The following is a 15,095-nucleotide window of genomic DNA, read 5'->3' on the forward strand; positions in this document are numbered from 1 at the left end:
AGCGCACCTGCACCTCATCATCTCATCACCACCCCTATTTAGCCCTGGACTGTTCTGGATGATGTTGTGTGTGATTGTTTAGCTTCGTGTTGTGTATTCTATCTTTTTTATTTATCTTTATCATTGTTAAGTAAACCTTGACCTTGTTAATTCCTGCGTCTGCGTCCTGCCTCTTCGTATATACTCAGTATGTGTCACACATACATTAAAGGAAGTCACGTCACGACACAGGCAAGGCTGGCAATCGGATTTGGTCACTCCCACTACGTCTGTGTTAAAGAATGAAAGTAGAGCGGGAAGCTAATTGGACCAGATGGGTAGGGAAAGGCCAGACGCATTCAAGCTACGTTCATAACCAAGTGGGACAGTGATCATTACCAGTTGTGAAGTCATAAATACCAGTTGGATGTGATTCAACTCATTGAGAAACGCCAATTGGCTAATGGCAAACAAGCTGTGTCAAACATAAACTAAATGTACAACTATCATGCTCGTAAACAAATTAGGCCTGTGGTGTGCTTTCTCTGTGTCTGTGTATAGGAAACGGCCCTAGTCTTTCTTTAAAATATGATTAATATGAACAGTACAAGGTTGCTGCAGTTTGACAGAGTTTTCATCCTTCCCAAAAGGCCAGGAGTTTTTTTCCAGGAGTTTATTTAAACCATGTGACCTGATTAGAATAACTCTGGTCCCATCATAGCCCTTATTAAACCTTTTTTTTTTACAACAGATTAATCACGTCACACCGTACAAGGTCAGGAGCTTAACCTGGTTAGCTTTACCAGATAAGGAAAAACTACGGTCCCCCTGATTTGTTTTTTCTTGTTACACCACTCTGGGATCTGTGTGGTACCACCTCTGCTTCCCTACCCCTGCCATCCGCTACAACAGTCAATAGTCTCAGTACAACAGCTGCTGTATTTAGTGTGTTGGCATTACTTTCCCATAAAGTTACACTGGGGTCACAAAGCAGTGCAGAGTTCTCTGGCGTGTACATCAATCAATGTTTTATTTCGAGGTTGCATTTGCATCAACAAATGTTCAGTTATTTTCTCTAATACCCTACTATAATAATCAATAAGAACACAAGGTGGTAGAATCCATTTAAACAAGACACACTTTTGTTGAGAGAAAAAATGGTTGTCTTGGTCAGTGACATTGGACAGAACCATAATAACCAGGTACAGTACCATGATTCATTAAACAGGTACAGTTGATAGAAAATCCCAAAACATACAATCAAAACACCCCGTGTGTCAGTCAGTAGAATATGTTTTTTTTTTTTTTTTTTTCTCAGCCATCGAAGTTAACTGCACTGATACTAACTCAACACAAACCTAATGGACAGAGAAGTACATATAGAGGTATAATCTATCGACTCTATTTCTATGACCACCACACTCAGTTCTGGACAATGGCATTAGCCTGTAAAGCCAGCAAGGCTGTGTGATATGGGCTCTGGGACTGACTGGCTCCCAGTACAGTAGGTTGTCTCACTAGCCTGAGAAGAAGCAGAGTCGAATTAATAGCGACACTGCAAGTTTTCACCTGTGTGTGTGTGTGTGTGTGTGTGTGTGTGTGTGTGTGTGTGTGTGTGTGTGTGTGTGTGTGTGTGTGTGGGAGAATGGTGCCCAAATCGGTGGACATCGGTGGACGTGTGAGCATCGGTGGACGTGTGAGCATCGGTGGACGTGTGAGCATCGGTGGACGTGTGAGCATCGGTGGACGTGTGAGCATCGGTGAGGGAGGTGAGTGATGTGGTCATAACAATCATTTTCACTTTCCTATTATTTGAAAATACAAAACGTAACCCTTAGAAACTGCAAAATAAACAATGGTATTGTCATGTCACTTTTTAACCAGTGAGGATTTGTCAGCGTTACTTGTACATTTATTGACTTGTAAAACAACAGCAACAACAACAACAACAACAACAACAACATGTATCATAGAACAATATTTAGGAGAGAAGAGGCTACCACCAGTCGCTAGGGGGTGAGGATACGAGGGGTTACATTAAGGTAATCAAGAGCAATACAAGTAAACAAAGAATATAAATATCTTTGCTTCAAATTCACACCAGTCTGGATTCCCTTACACGTGACACAGAAGACCCATAATACTACAGGTGCCAATGACGACGGACACTGCAAGGCTGATGACGGTAGACTATTATTAGACTGGATGCAGCACGCACACGTACAGACCGAAAGGTTATCTCTGCTCTGGATTGGTAGTAGTGTTTAAATGGACCAGACTCAGTCTTTTAGCTTGGCCTAGTCCTACTCATGACACCTGGAGACTTCTGATGCATCGTTCAACATCGCAGTGTAAAAAGAGGACCAGTCTGGATACCAAAACGTCAACACATTCCCAACCATCCACAATGACACATAATGATACACTCCTCCCACCGAGGGCTTCGTTCATGTTGAATTGCTTTGTCAGAAGAGAGAGTAAGAGTTTTGTCTTTACATGGGCTTGCGCGAGACACACACTGATATGACAAAGGTAGCAGAAGATTCCAATGAAGAACCTACAAACAACAACACAACGGAAAAAGAGAATATCACAATTCAAAACAACCAGAAACTCAGTCGACAACGAAGGAAGCCTATCAACGACCACACCGAAAGGTTGGGCTCACCTAATCTCATCTACAGCAAACATTATTGTTACCATATAGAATAGTTATTTGCAAGTTTACAGTAAGGAGCTTGGCCAGTATTGATTATATGGCACGTTAATCATTTTTAATAAATATAAACACACTCAGTCACAGACCACTATCACCACGACCCCTCAGCCAACACAGACCACTATCACCACGACCCCTCAGCCAACACAGACCACTATCACCACGACCCCTCAGCCAACACAGACCACTATCACCACGACCCCTCAGCCAACACAGACCACTATCGCCATGACCCCTCAGCCAACACAGACCACTATCACCACGACCCCTCAGCCAACACAGACCACTATCACCACGACCCCTCAGCCAACACAGACCACTATCACCACGACCCCTCAGCCAACACAGACCACTATCACCACGACCCCTCAGCCAACACAGACCACTATCACTACGACCCCTCAGCCAAGACAGACCACTATCACCTCGACCCCTCAGCCAACACAGACCACTATCACCTCGACCCCTCAGCCAACACAGATCACTATCACCACGACCCCTCAGCCAACACAGACCACTATCGGCACGACCCCTCAGCCAACACAGACCACTATCACCACAGCCCCTCAACCAACACAGACCACTATCACCACGACCCCTCAGCCAAGACAGACCACTATCACCACGACCCCTCAGCCAACACAGACCACTATCGGCACGACCCCTCAGCCAACACAGACCACTATCGCCACGACCCCTCAGCCAACACAGACCACTATCACCACGACCCCTCAGCCAACACAGACCACTATCGGCACGACCCCTCAGCCAACACAGACCACTATCGCCACGACCCCTCAGCCAACACAGACCACTATCACCACGACCCCTCAGCCAACACAGACCACTATCACCACAGCCCCTCAGCCAACACAACTAATTTCCATAACCGTTCACACGTTACACATTTATCTATCGTCTGTGTTCATACAATTCCGTTAGGGGGATAAAATGTTCATTTTTTTGCTGACAGGTAAAGTAAGTAGCAGCAGCCAAAATAATGATATGAGTGCCAGTGGAATGGACAGTGCAGTTGTTCAGAATGTGTGGAGTGTTGAAAAACGAGTGTTTTTGCACTGTTTAGACCACAGAGATCTTTGTGACTGTTTAGACCACAGAGATCTTTGTGACTGTTTAGACCACAGAGATCTTTGTGACTGATTAGACCACAGAGATCTTTGTGACTGTTTAGACCACAGAGATCTTTGTGACTGATTAGACCACAGAGATCTTTGTGACTGATTAGACCACAGAGATCTTTGTGACTGATGGTGAGAATATGAACAGCATCAGAAGCAGTAATATTGTGTAAAGAAAGTGTTGATACTGATATGATATGTGTCCAGAAACCAAATTAGAGTAATGAAAAAGGCTAAATTAAACATTTGGCTCTATAGAAATGCAGGTATACAATTTTTGTTTTTATATATATTTTGTTCATGTTTCAAAAAATATAACGTTTTTTTTTTTTCATACTTTCTTTTGTTGGCTTATATTATGAAATACAAGTATTATTTCGTATTTCTTAAAGTAGCATGCTGCTTTTTAATATGGCAGTTTTATGTTTTAAGTAGCATCCATTTTGTTTCATGCAGTCTTGTTGGTTTCTTAACCGTTAGAGTATCTACACATCAAGATCTGGCTAACCCACCCACACAGATGGACTGTCATCATCCACTTCCTGGGTTCCCCAGCCTTACCAACGGATGTCCTTGTCTGTGTCCATCTCAGTATAGTCTAGACAAGTGACCGCCCTCTGTCCAAGTGTTGTGACAATGATGTACAGATGTCCTACAGGGAGGCCCATAAACACAAAGCTCTCTCTCTCTCTCTCTCTCTCTCTCTCTCTCTCTCTCTCTCTCTCTCTCTCTCTCGCTCTCTCTCTCTCTCTCTCACTCTCTCTCTCTGAGTGATGGTCCATGGCCCAGCCCGCTGTCCTGCCTTTAAAGTTGATACCATTTCTTGTCCTTGTGTTTCAGCATTATCTGTAGAGAACAGATAGAAGAAAGACATACAGACACAGGGTAAGGTTAGTATAACTAACTAATCCCCATGTTTCTCCGTCACACAACCACTAGCTGGTGGGCCTTGCCTGGTGGGCATGTGTGGAGAACATCTCTGCGCTGTTCATCATGAGGGCGGTGCGTTCCTCCAGCTCTCCCAGTCTCTCTCCTCTCTGGTCCAGGGCGATGCGGGCTCGGGCCAGGTCCCCCACCACCCCGCCGGCCGCGGCCTTCATGTTCTCCAAACCCATTGGACCAGGGATGTGCTTGGCCAGGCTCCGGGAGGCCTTACCCGCTGCTGCCTCCCCAACTACAGAGAGATGGAGAGGAGGGGGATAGAAGAGGATCTTTCTTTAATAGTAGATCGTCATTTCATTAAAACCTCAGCCCCCCCCCCACCCCCTAAAATAAAATATACCAATATCCCCTGGACTGCAGACTCACCTTTCCCTCTACCCCACGATACAAAAACAACACCACACATCACAATAACCCAAACCTCACCACTTCTACAACCGTATATCCAGACCATCTTTCCCAGCTATACAGACAGCCCCCCCCAAACAAACCATATCTCTTGAAACATCTCCACACTTTTTTATCATTTTATAGAACTCAAATCCCACCCTAAGGCTTGCAGAGACCATCCCATTAAATAATAGTAAAGGGTCTGTTATACCCCCACCTTTGACCCTGTTCCTCCTTGTTATCCAAATAGCTAACTTTGCCTGAGCAAACAGAAAATTCAACCACACACATTTAGCCTTTTCCTTATTTGAATACCTGTACCCCATTATAAACATCCTGACAGTAAACTCCACCCCCAACCTCTCACACAGACATTCCAACTGAGACATTAAAGGCATTAACCTGGCGCACACAGAAAAACACATGAATCACAGTTTCACTCATGACACAGAAAGGACACCGCTGTCCGACTCCCGGTTCAATCCGTAACAACCAGCTGTTAGTAGCCAGGGCTCCAAGTAGAACCCTCCACTGGAGGTCCCCTGACCTCTTTGGTACTGGGAGTTTGTAGAGCCCCCTCCATCTAAAACCCACCATACTCTCCCCCCCACATACTCCGCCCCGCCTTACAAGTCCTCCAGAACCCCTTGCCAGTCCCCAGTCTCTGCCGTCACGTGCAGTGGCGGTAACATTGGTGGCCCCTCCCCCTTTGGCCGCTCAAACACCCCCTTTACCGGCTCAGACAGTGCCTCCTGGACTTCCCCCAGGAATCTATTGGTAGAGCATGGCGTTTGCAACGCCAGGGTTGTGGGTTTGATTCCCACGGGGGGGCCAGTATGAAAAATAAAAATGTGTGCACTAACTGTAAGTCGCTCTGGATAAGAGTGTCTGCTAAATGACAAAAATGTAATGTAATCTCTCGAGCAGCCTAAGATACGTTAGTCCTGTTTGTTGTGCTAGGACTTCTGGGGTTTTCCACCCCTCCTCTCCCAGCAGTCGCAGGTCACCCAGCCTTAGTAATCCCGCTGCCATTAGTCGCCTCTTCAGGGTGGCCGACTGAACCGATCTCAAAAGGATGGCTGGGTTGTGGAAGATAGGCTCCTCCCACACCCACAGCCCAAGCTCCACACCCCCTTCTCGTGTGGGCCTTAGTAGCTGCCAGGCCCTCAGCACCGCAGAGTAAAAATCAGAGAGACCTGCTCTACTCAGGCCCTCCAGCCACATGAGGAATAGCTGCCGGTCTAACCCTAATCCGCCAGCTCTCCTCAACAGCGCGCATGCTGGTTCCCTCCTTCCGACATCTGTATGGTACAGCAGTCTCTGCGCCGCCTTTAGTCGGAATGCAGCCACCCTGCTCTCCAGTTCCACCAGGCCCTGTCCTCCTTCATGTACGGACACATACAACACTGCCGCCCTAAGCTAGTGATTGCCCGACCAGACAAAATCCACCAGTGTCTGAAGGTAGACCTTTACGCACGGTTGTGACCCACTTCCTCAACCTAAACCGTTTCCTGGGTGAGAGGACACCATGCCCCTCATTTTTCATAGCATGTTGTACTGATCTTACAAACTTTCCCGGATTGCAAAAAAAAGCCTCAAGATTTAAAAAAATGTCCCCTTAGTCTCATTCAGGAACCTTGACAGTTCCCTCCCCGTGTACTTTGACCCCTCTGACTGACTGGCTGTCAGCTCTGGACCCATTGAGGTGGAGTCTGAAAACAAATCCTCCTCATCGTCCTCTTCCTCAGACTCACCTTCCTCCTCCTCAACTCCATCTCCTATCCTGACCACCTGCCCTTCCTCTCTAGTAGGGGCCTCCTCCCCAGCACCAGGCAAAGGTTCCTTGGTGCCTTTCACCACACCAGCCTCTGCAGACTCTCCAGCCTCTCCCCTCCCACCTCCTTTCTTCTCCCCCTTTTTCCTCTTCCGCTTGACACCCTCCTCCACCCGCCCAGTCGCTTAACCACCCCACTACACTCTCCTCATCCACAAGCATAACCTGACCAGACTCAGCCTCATCTACCCCACCATCTATAGCATGACTAGTCCCAGCCTCATTTACACCACCATCTATAGCATGACTAGGCCCAGCGTCTGCTGCCTGCGTCTCATGGCCTCCTGCACGTTGACCTCGATTTCCCCCACTGGTGATTGAACCCTCACCTTGTCTACGGCTTTTATGTGGGCATGCAAAGCTCTTATGCTCCAAATCCCCACACTCAAAGCTCTTATGCCCCAAATCCCCACACTCAAAGCACCGTAGACTATCTGTGCTGGCAAACCCTGCATAGAGCTCCTCCCCATGCCTCACTTTAAAATGCACATTTAACTGTTGCTCATTGTTGTTCAGAAACATGAACACCTGCCTCCGGAACGAAACAACATGCTTGACGGCATCTGCCTGAAAGCCTGCCGACAGTACACGAAAATCACTAGCAAACTTACCAAAACGACTCAACACCTTCCTGATTTGATCATCCGTAATAAACAGAGGCAAATTTGCAACTACCACCCTAGTCGAAGGGGTAGAAAGAGGAGAAATTGGCACCAACACACCCCTTACAAATATTCCACTAGAAATAAGCCTACCCACCAAATTAACGCTTTTCATGAACACAACCACAGCTTTGTTCAATCTGCAAGCGGAATGTATAACTGAATCCATGCCGTAACAACAGCGTCTCCTCCACACTAGGCAGCGAAGCCATCGCTCACATCACACCGTTCAAAACCCCAGGAAACTAAAACTCTGTCCTCTTCCTCCCTAAATTTGAAAAAAAAGCACAGTGGGTAAAAAACTTGCTTTGGCAAGTGGGTACCACTAAAACTTGCTTTGGCAATGTTAACATACGGCCGGCTCCTGAGTGGCGCAGTGGTCTAAGGCACTGCATTGCAGTGCTAGCTGTGCCACTAGAGATCCTGGTTCGAATCCAGGCTCTGTCGTAGCCGGCCGCGACCGGGAGACCCATGGGGCGGCGCACAATTGGCCCAGCGTCGTCTAGGGTAGGGGAGGAAATGGCCGGCAGGGATGTAGCTCAGTTGGTAGAGCATGGCATTTGCAACGCCAGGTTTGTGGGTTCGATTCCAGTATAAAAATTTATGCACTAACTAACTGTAAGTCGCTCTGGATAAGAGCGTCTGCTAAATGACTAAAATGTAATGTAAATGTTTCCCATGCCAATAAAGCCCCTTGAATTGAAACTGAATTGCATTGAGAGCGAAAGAGAGTGAGATACAGAAAGGGAGGGTTAGAGAGAAATTGGTGAGATGGATGAGGAAGAGAGAGAGAGGGTTAACTACTGTCTCTCACATACTGTCCCTCACAAACTGTCTTTCACAAACTGTCTCTCACCAATTGTCTCTTACATACTGTCATTCACAAAATATCTGTCACAAACTGTCCCTCGCAAACTGTCTCACAAAATGTGTGTCAAGTACTGTCTCTCACAAACTGTCCCTCACATACTGTCCCTCGCCAACTGTCTCTCACATACTGTCTCTCACAAAATGTCTGTCAAGTACTGTCTGTCATAAATTTTCTCTCACAAGCTGTCTCTCACAAACTGTCTCTCATATACTGTCCCTCACAAACAGTCTCTCACATACTGTCCTTCACAAACTGTCTCTCACAATCTCTCTCATAAAATGTCTCACAAACTGTCTCTCACAAACTGTCTTTCCAATACTGTCTCTCACAAACTGTCTTTCTCAAACTGTCACTAACAAACTGTCTCTCGCATACTGTCCCTCACATACTGTCTCTCACATACTGTCTCTCACATACTGTCTCTCACAAACTGTCTCTCACAAACTGTCTCTCACAAACTGTCTCTCACATACTGTCCCTCACAAAATGTCTCTCACATACTGTCCCTCACAAAATGTCTCTCAAATAATGTCTCTCACAAACTGTCTCTCTCAAACTGTCTCTCACAAAAATTGTCTCTCACAAACTGTCCCTCACATACTGTCTCTCTCACAAACTGCCCCTCACAAATTGTCTCTCACATATTGTCTCTCACAAACTGTCCCTCACAAATTGTCTCTCACATACTGTCTCTCACATACTGTCTCTCACGTACTCATTCACTGGTACACACATGTAACACAAACTAAAGCACACAACATCTAGAAGGTGACCTACACAACTCCTCTCTGTCTAAGGTCTGGATATTGCCCCCGAAGAAGCCCTTGAGGAATCCTTTGTTCTGGGCCTCTGGTGTTTCTATAGGAATGAACAGCTCCCCCAGCATGTCCTGAATCAACACACCACATGTATTAACACACACACAAAGACAGACAGACACAGAAAAAGACACAAACAGAGAATTAGACACAGTCATATTGAACCATCAGTTAGTGAGCTGATAACAACATCGAATCAAGAACTAGATTACAGTCATACCAAAATAAACACATAGTAACACAGTCATACCAAAATAAACACATAGTAACACAGTCATACCAAAATAAACACATAGTAACACAGTCATACCAAAATAAACACATAGTAACACAGTCATACCAAAGTAAACACATAGTAACACAGTCATACCAAAATAAACACATAGTAACACAGTCATATCAAAATAAACATAGTAACACAGTCATATCGAACCAAAATAAGCACAACAGCAGATTACACTCAATTTGTGGGCATGTAGGGATTGCAAGTTGGTTAAAATAGTTGATGAAATAGTTTTAAATGGGTTTAAAACGTCGTAGGTGAATTGAAAAGTCATCAATTGTAAACCAATTTGAAAAGGAGGCTTGCTGAGAAGCATAACAGTGTTGGTGTTTTACTGTGCCGTTAGATGGCAGTGTGGTTACGCAGCATGTTCAGTCACGTGGCTGCTGGAAGAGAGGATGCATGTCTGAAGCTGGATTACGCAAGCACACACACACACACACACACACACACACACACACACACACACACACACACACACACACACACACACACACACGCACACATACACACACACACACACACACACACACACACACACACACACACACACAAACCTCACATGACAAGCGTGACATTTCACTTCAAGGGCCAATGTCACGATTGGGCTTTACCAAAGGTATCAACTATGGCGCCTGTATATTTACTGCACCAGAGGCCCTGAGAAATCACTCTGCCATGGTTTCAGGATGCAATGTGCTGTCATGGCTACAGTGCAATGGGATTACCAATGATACACACACACACACACACACACACACACACATGTATGTGCACTCGCATGGATTCCTGCATGAACCCAGTCTGTTGAACGCTCACACAAACAAACAAGTTGAGGCACATTGTGAATTGTTTCCGCAATTCACTAACAAATACGCTGCACAGACGGTGTGTACGGACGCACTAAACATTCACAGTGGGACAAAAGCACACGTGTAGACACAGATGGGCGCCGACCTGCAGGTTGTCCGTCATCTCCTGGCTGTACGTGATGCGCTGCATCTCCGTAGGGGAGCTCAGGTACAGAGCCTGACCGCCGTTGGTGAAGACGAAGGTCCGGGCGACACGCATGTCCGTCAGGGGAAGGTAGTTGACATTCATCAGGGGTCTTAGACTGGGCAAACTGGGAGGAGACAACAACACACAAAAAAAAATCAACAACAACGTCCTCAAGGGTAGTAGCATTAGTAGTGATCCCATGTGCCTGTATGAATATGAAAGAACTGCAGGTATTTTCTGTCCATGTCTTCAATGGGGTGTCATCAAGGGTATACAACCAAGACAGCTTCAAAACAGAGACAGACAGACTGTAAACCTGAGGGTCATGACGTGTCCGTTTGCGCAGAAGCAGGCCAGGCAGACGCTGTTGCAGACGGAGACGACGTCAGCCTGCAGGACGAAGGAGGACTCTGTGATGTTGTGTGTGAACAGTACAGCCTGGGTTGGCATGAGAATGACCTTGGCCTGTTTCTCAGAACACACCACGGCCAGGTGACCGTCCCCACACGCCTCCTGTGACGACAGAGGGGATAAGTTGACCAGCTTACGCCTGCGGGGCCGGTCTGGGTCCTCGGGGCCGTTGGGGTCCTGCCACACCTCATAGGGACTCTGGATAAGAGCACCACCAAAGTCCAGGAAGGAAAAGCACAGCACTGAGCCCTTCAGCATCAGGACGGTACCTAGGGGGGAGATGTGACTTTGGAGTTGTTGTTTTGGTAACGATTTACCTTCACTACATACCCATAATGCATTCATTACACATCCAGGACCCTGAACAGGTTCTAACCCCAAGCCATAAGACTTCTAAATAGTTAGTTAAATAGTTAACCAAATAGCTACCCGGACTATCTGCATTGACCCTTTTTGCACTAACTTTCTGGACTCATCACGTACGCTGCTGTTAATGTTTATAATCTATCCTGTTGCCTAGTCACTTCATTCCTAGTAATTTGTACATATCTACCTCAATTAAATCGTACACCTGCACATTGACTTGGTACTGGTACCCTGTGTATATAGCTAAGTTATTACCTCGTACCCCTTCACATTGACTCGGTACTGGTACCCCGTGTATATATCCAAGTTAACGTTACTCATTGTGTATTTATTATTACTTTTATTATTACATGTTATTACTTTTCTATATCTATGTTCTCTCTCTCATCATTGTTGGGAACGGCCCGTCATGAGGAATAATGGTCTAGGACTGTTTTTCATGGTTCGGACTAGGCCCCTTAGTTCCAGTGAAGGGAAATCTTAATGCTACAGCATATGATGACATTCTAGACGATTCTGTGCTTCCAACTTTGTGGCAACAGTTTGGGGAAGGCCCTTTCCTGTTTTAGCATACAATGCCCCCGTGCAAAAAGCGAGGTCCATATAGAAATGGTTTGTCGAGATCGGTGTGGAAGAACTTGACTGGTCTGCACAGAGCCCTGACCTCAACCCCATCTAACACCTTTGGAAATCCGACTGCGAGCCAAGCCTAATCACCCAACATCAGTGCCCGACCTCATTAATGCTGTTGTGGCTGAATGGAATGAATGGGGGTGTGTCTATCAATGTTCCATCATCTAGTGGAAAGCCTTCCCAGAAGAGTGGAGGCTGTTATAGCAGCAAAGGGGGCACCAACTCCATTGTAATGCCCATGATTTTGGAATGAGATGTTGGACGAGCAGGTGTCCACATACTTTTGGTCATGAACTGTATCTATAGCGTATTCATGTAATGTTATGCTATAGCTCATCGTTTAGGTATCCTAATAGTGTCATCATTATGGTTGTTCTCAAATGTGGAATAGACGACTACAGTGGGGAGAACAAGTATTTGATACACTGCCGATTTTGCAGGTTTTCCTACTTACAAAGCATGTAGTGGTCTGTAATTTTTATCATAGGTACACTTCAACTGTGAGAGACGGAATCTAAAACAAAAATCAAGAAAATCACATTGTATGATTTTTAAATAATTAATTTGCATTTTATTGAATGACATAAGTATTTGATCACCTACCAACCAGTAAGAATTCCGGCTCTCACAGACCTGTTAGTTTTTCTTTAAGAAGCCCTCCTGTTCTCCACTCATTACCTGTGTTAACTGCACCTGTTTGAACTCGTTACCTGTATAAAAGACACCTGTCCACACACTCAATCAAACAGACTCCAACCTCTCCACAATGGCCAAGACCAGAGAGCTGTGTAAGGACATCAGGGATAAAATTGTAGACCTGCACAAGGCTGGGATGGGCTAAAGGACAATACGCAAGCAGCTTGGTGAGAAGGCAACAACTGTTGGCGCAATTATTATAAAATGGAAGAAGTTCAAGATGACGGTCAATCACCCTCGGTCTGGAACTACATGCAAGATCTCACCTCGTGGGGCATCAATGATCATGAGGAAGGTGAGGGATCAGCCCAGAACTACACGGCAGGACCTGGTCAATGACCTGAAGAGAGCTGGGACCACAGTCTCAAAGAAAATCATTAGTAACACACTACGCTGTCATGGATTAAAATCCTGCAGCGCACGCAAGGTCCCCCTGCTCAAGCCAGCGCATGTCCAGGCCCGTCTGAAGTTTGCCAATGACCATCTGGATGATCCAGAGGAGGAATGGGAGAAGGTCATGTGGTCTGATGAGACAAAAATAGAGCTTTTTGGTCTAAACTCCACTCGCTGTGTTTGGAGGAAGAAGAAGGATGAGTACAACCCCAAGAACACATTACATTTACATTTTAGTCATTTAGCAGACGCTCTTATCCAGAGCAACTTACAGTTAGTGAATACATATTATTTTTTTATACTTGCCCCCCGTGGGAATCGAACCCACAATCCTGGCGTTGCAAACGCCATGCTCTATCCACTGAGCTACATCCCTGCCGGCCATTCCCTCCCCTACCCTGGACGACTTGTGCGCCGCCCATGAGTCTCCCGGTCGCGGCCGGCTGCGACAGAGCCTGGATTCGAACCAGGATCTCTAGTGGCACAGTTAGCACTGCGATGCAGTGCCTTAGACCACTGCACCACTCAGGAGTACACCTTCCTAACTGTGAAGAATGGAGGTGGAAACATAATTCTTTGGGGATGCTTTTCTGCAAAGGGGACAGGACGACTGCACCGTATTGAGGGGAGGATGGATGGGGCCATGTATCGCGAGATCTTGGCCAACAACCTCCTTCCCTCAGTAAGAGCATTGAAGATGGGTCGTTGCTGGGTCTTCCAGCATGACAACGACCCGAAACACACAGCCAGGGCAACTAAGGAGTGGCTCCGTAAGAAGCATCTCAAGGTCCTGGAGTGGCCTAGCCAGTCTCCAGACCTGAACCCAATAGAAAATCTTTGGAGGCAGCTGAAAGTCCGTATTGCCCAGCGACAGCCCCGAAACCTGAAGGATCTGGAGAAGGTCTGTATGGAGGAGTGGGCCAAAATCCCTGCTGCAGTGTGTGCAAACCTGGTCAAGAACTACAGGAAACGTATGATCTCTCTAATTGCAAACAAAGGTTTCTGTACCAAATATTAAGTTCTGCTTTTCTGATGTATCATATATTTATGTCATGCAATAAAATACAAATTAATTACTTAAAAATCATACAATGTGATTTTCTGGATTTTTTTCTGGATTCCGTCTCTCACAGTTGAAGTGTACCTATGATAAAAATTACAGACCTCTACATGCTTTGTAAGTAGGAAAACCTGCAAAATCGGCAGTGTATCAAATACTTGTTCTCCCCACTGTATATACAGCTGTGGCCAAATATATTGGCACCTTGCACTTTCTTAAATAATTCCCTATTTGTTCTCAAATAAGTCAAAAACATTAAGTAAAACTTGTCACTTGATTTTCAACATTGCAGAACCAATTTTATTTAGTAGTAGCTCCGGGGTGCCAATACATTTTGTCCATGCCATTTGTCTTTCTTTGCTAAATAAAAATATGAAATTGTCTGTGAAATGTTGAAAATCAAATAATCAACTTATTTTAGATGAAATTATTTAAGAAATTATTTTTATAAATGTGCAACGGTGCCAACATATTTGGCCACAACTGTATGTCTTATACAGGTGCAATGAAATGCATTATGGATAATGTAGTCACAGTAAATTGTTACCGTAGTTACAATCACCATTTTATATTCACTTTTCTTCCTGATCTTTCTGTCTAATTTGACTAATTTATTTAATTTAATTTAGTTGAAATTGAATGAGGATGTACAGTGAGGGGGAAACAAGTATTCGATCCCCTGCTGATTTTGTACGTTTGCCCACTGACAAAGAAATGATCAGTCAATAATTTTAATGGTAGGTTTATTTGAACAGTGAGAGACAGAATAACAACAACAAAATCCAGAAAAACGCATGTCAAAAATGTTATGAATTGATTTGCATTTTAATGAGGGAAATAAGTATTTGACCCCCTCTCAATCAGAAAGATTTCTGGCTCCCAGGTGTCTTTTATACAGGT

The 15,095-nt window shown here is 45.4% G+C and overlaps 1 protein-coding gene and 1 pseudogene across 1 annotated transcript; one reads left to right on the forward strand and one right to left on the reverse strand.

The window, feature by feature from the left end:
* Positions 1 to 1,624: 1,624 nt before the first annotated feature.
* LOC121536353 (histidine-rich glycoprotein-like) lies at positions 1,625 to 3,863 on the forward strand. Its single transcript, XM_045206393.1, has 3 exons — positions 1,625 to 1,748; positions 2,777 to 3,597; positions 3,837 to 3,863. The coding sequence occupies exons 1-3, from the start codon at positions 1,625 to 1,627 to the stop codon at positions 3,861 to 3,863; spliced, it is 972 nt and encodes a 323-aa protein (XP_045062328.1).
* A 778-nt stretch (positions 3,864 to 4,641) lies between these two features.
* The window catches only part of LOC121536354, a 106,306-nt pseudogene continuing 95,852 nt past the window's right edge, over positions 4,642 to 15,095 (reverse strand).

The sequence above is a fragment of the Coregonus clupeaformis genome, chromosome 23 (genome assembly GCF_020615455.1).
Source record: "Coregonus clupeaformis isolate EN_2021a chromosome 23, ASM2061545v1, whole genome shotgun sequence".
In the NCBI taxonomy this organism is placed as follows: Eukaryota; Metazoa; Chordata; class Actinopteri; order Salmoniformes; family Salmonidae; genus Coregonus; species Coregonus clupeaformis.

What these genes read in the sequence shown, in the direction of transcription:
- LOC121536353 (XM_045206393.1), top strand. Translation starts at nt 1,625, where the DNA reads ATGGTGCCCAAATCGGTGGACATCGGTGGACGTGTGAGCATCGGTGGA. An exon ending in TGTGAGCATCGGTGAGGGAG is followed by an intron (nt 1,749 to 2,776) that starts GTGAGTGATGTG and finishes AAACACACTCAG; the next exon opens with TCACAGACCACTATCACCAC. An exon ending in ATTTCCATAACCGTTCACAC is followed by an intron (nt 3,598 to 3,836) that starts GTTACACATTTA and finishes GTGACTGTTTAG; the next exon opens with ACCACAGAGATCTTTGTGAC.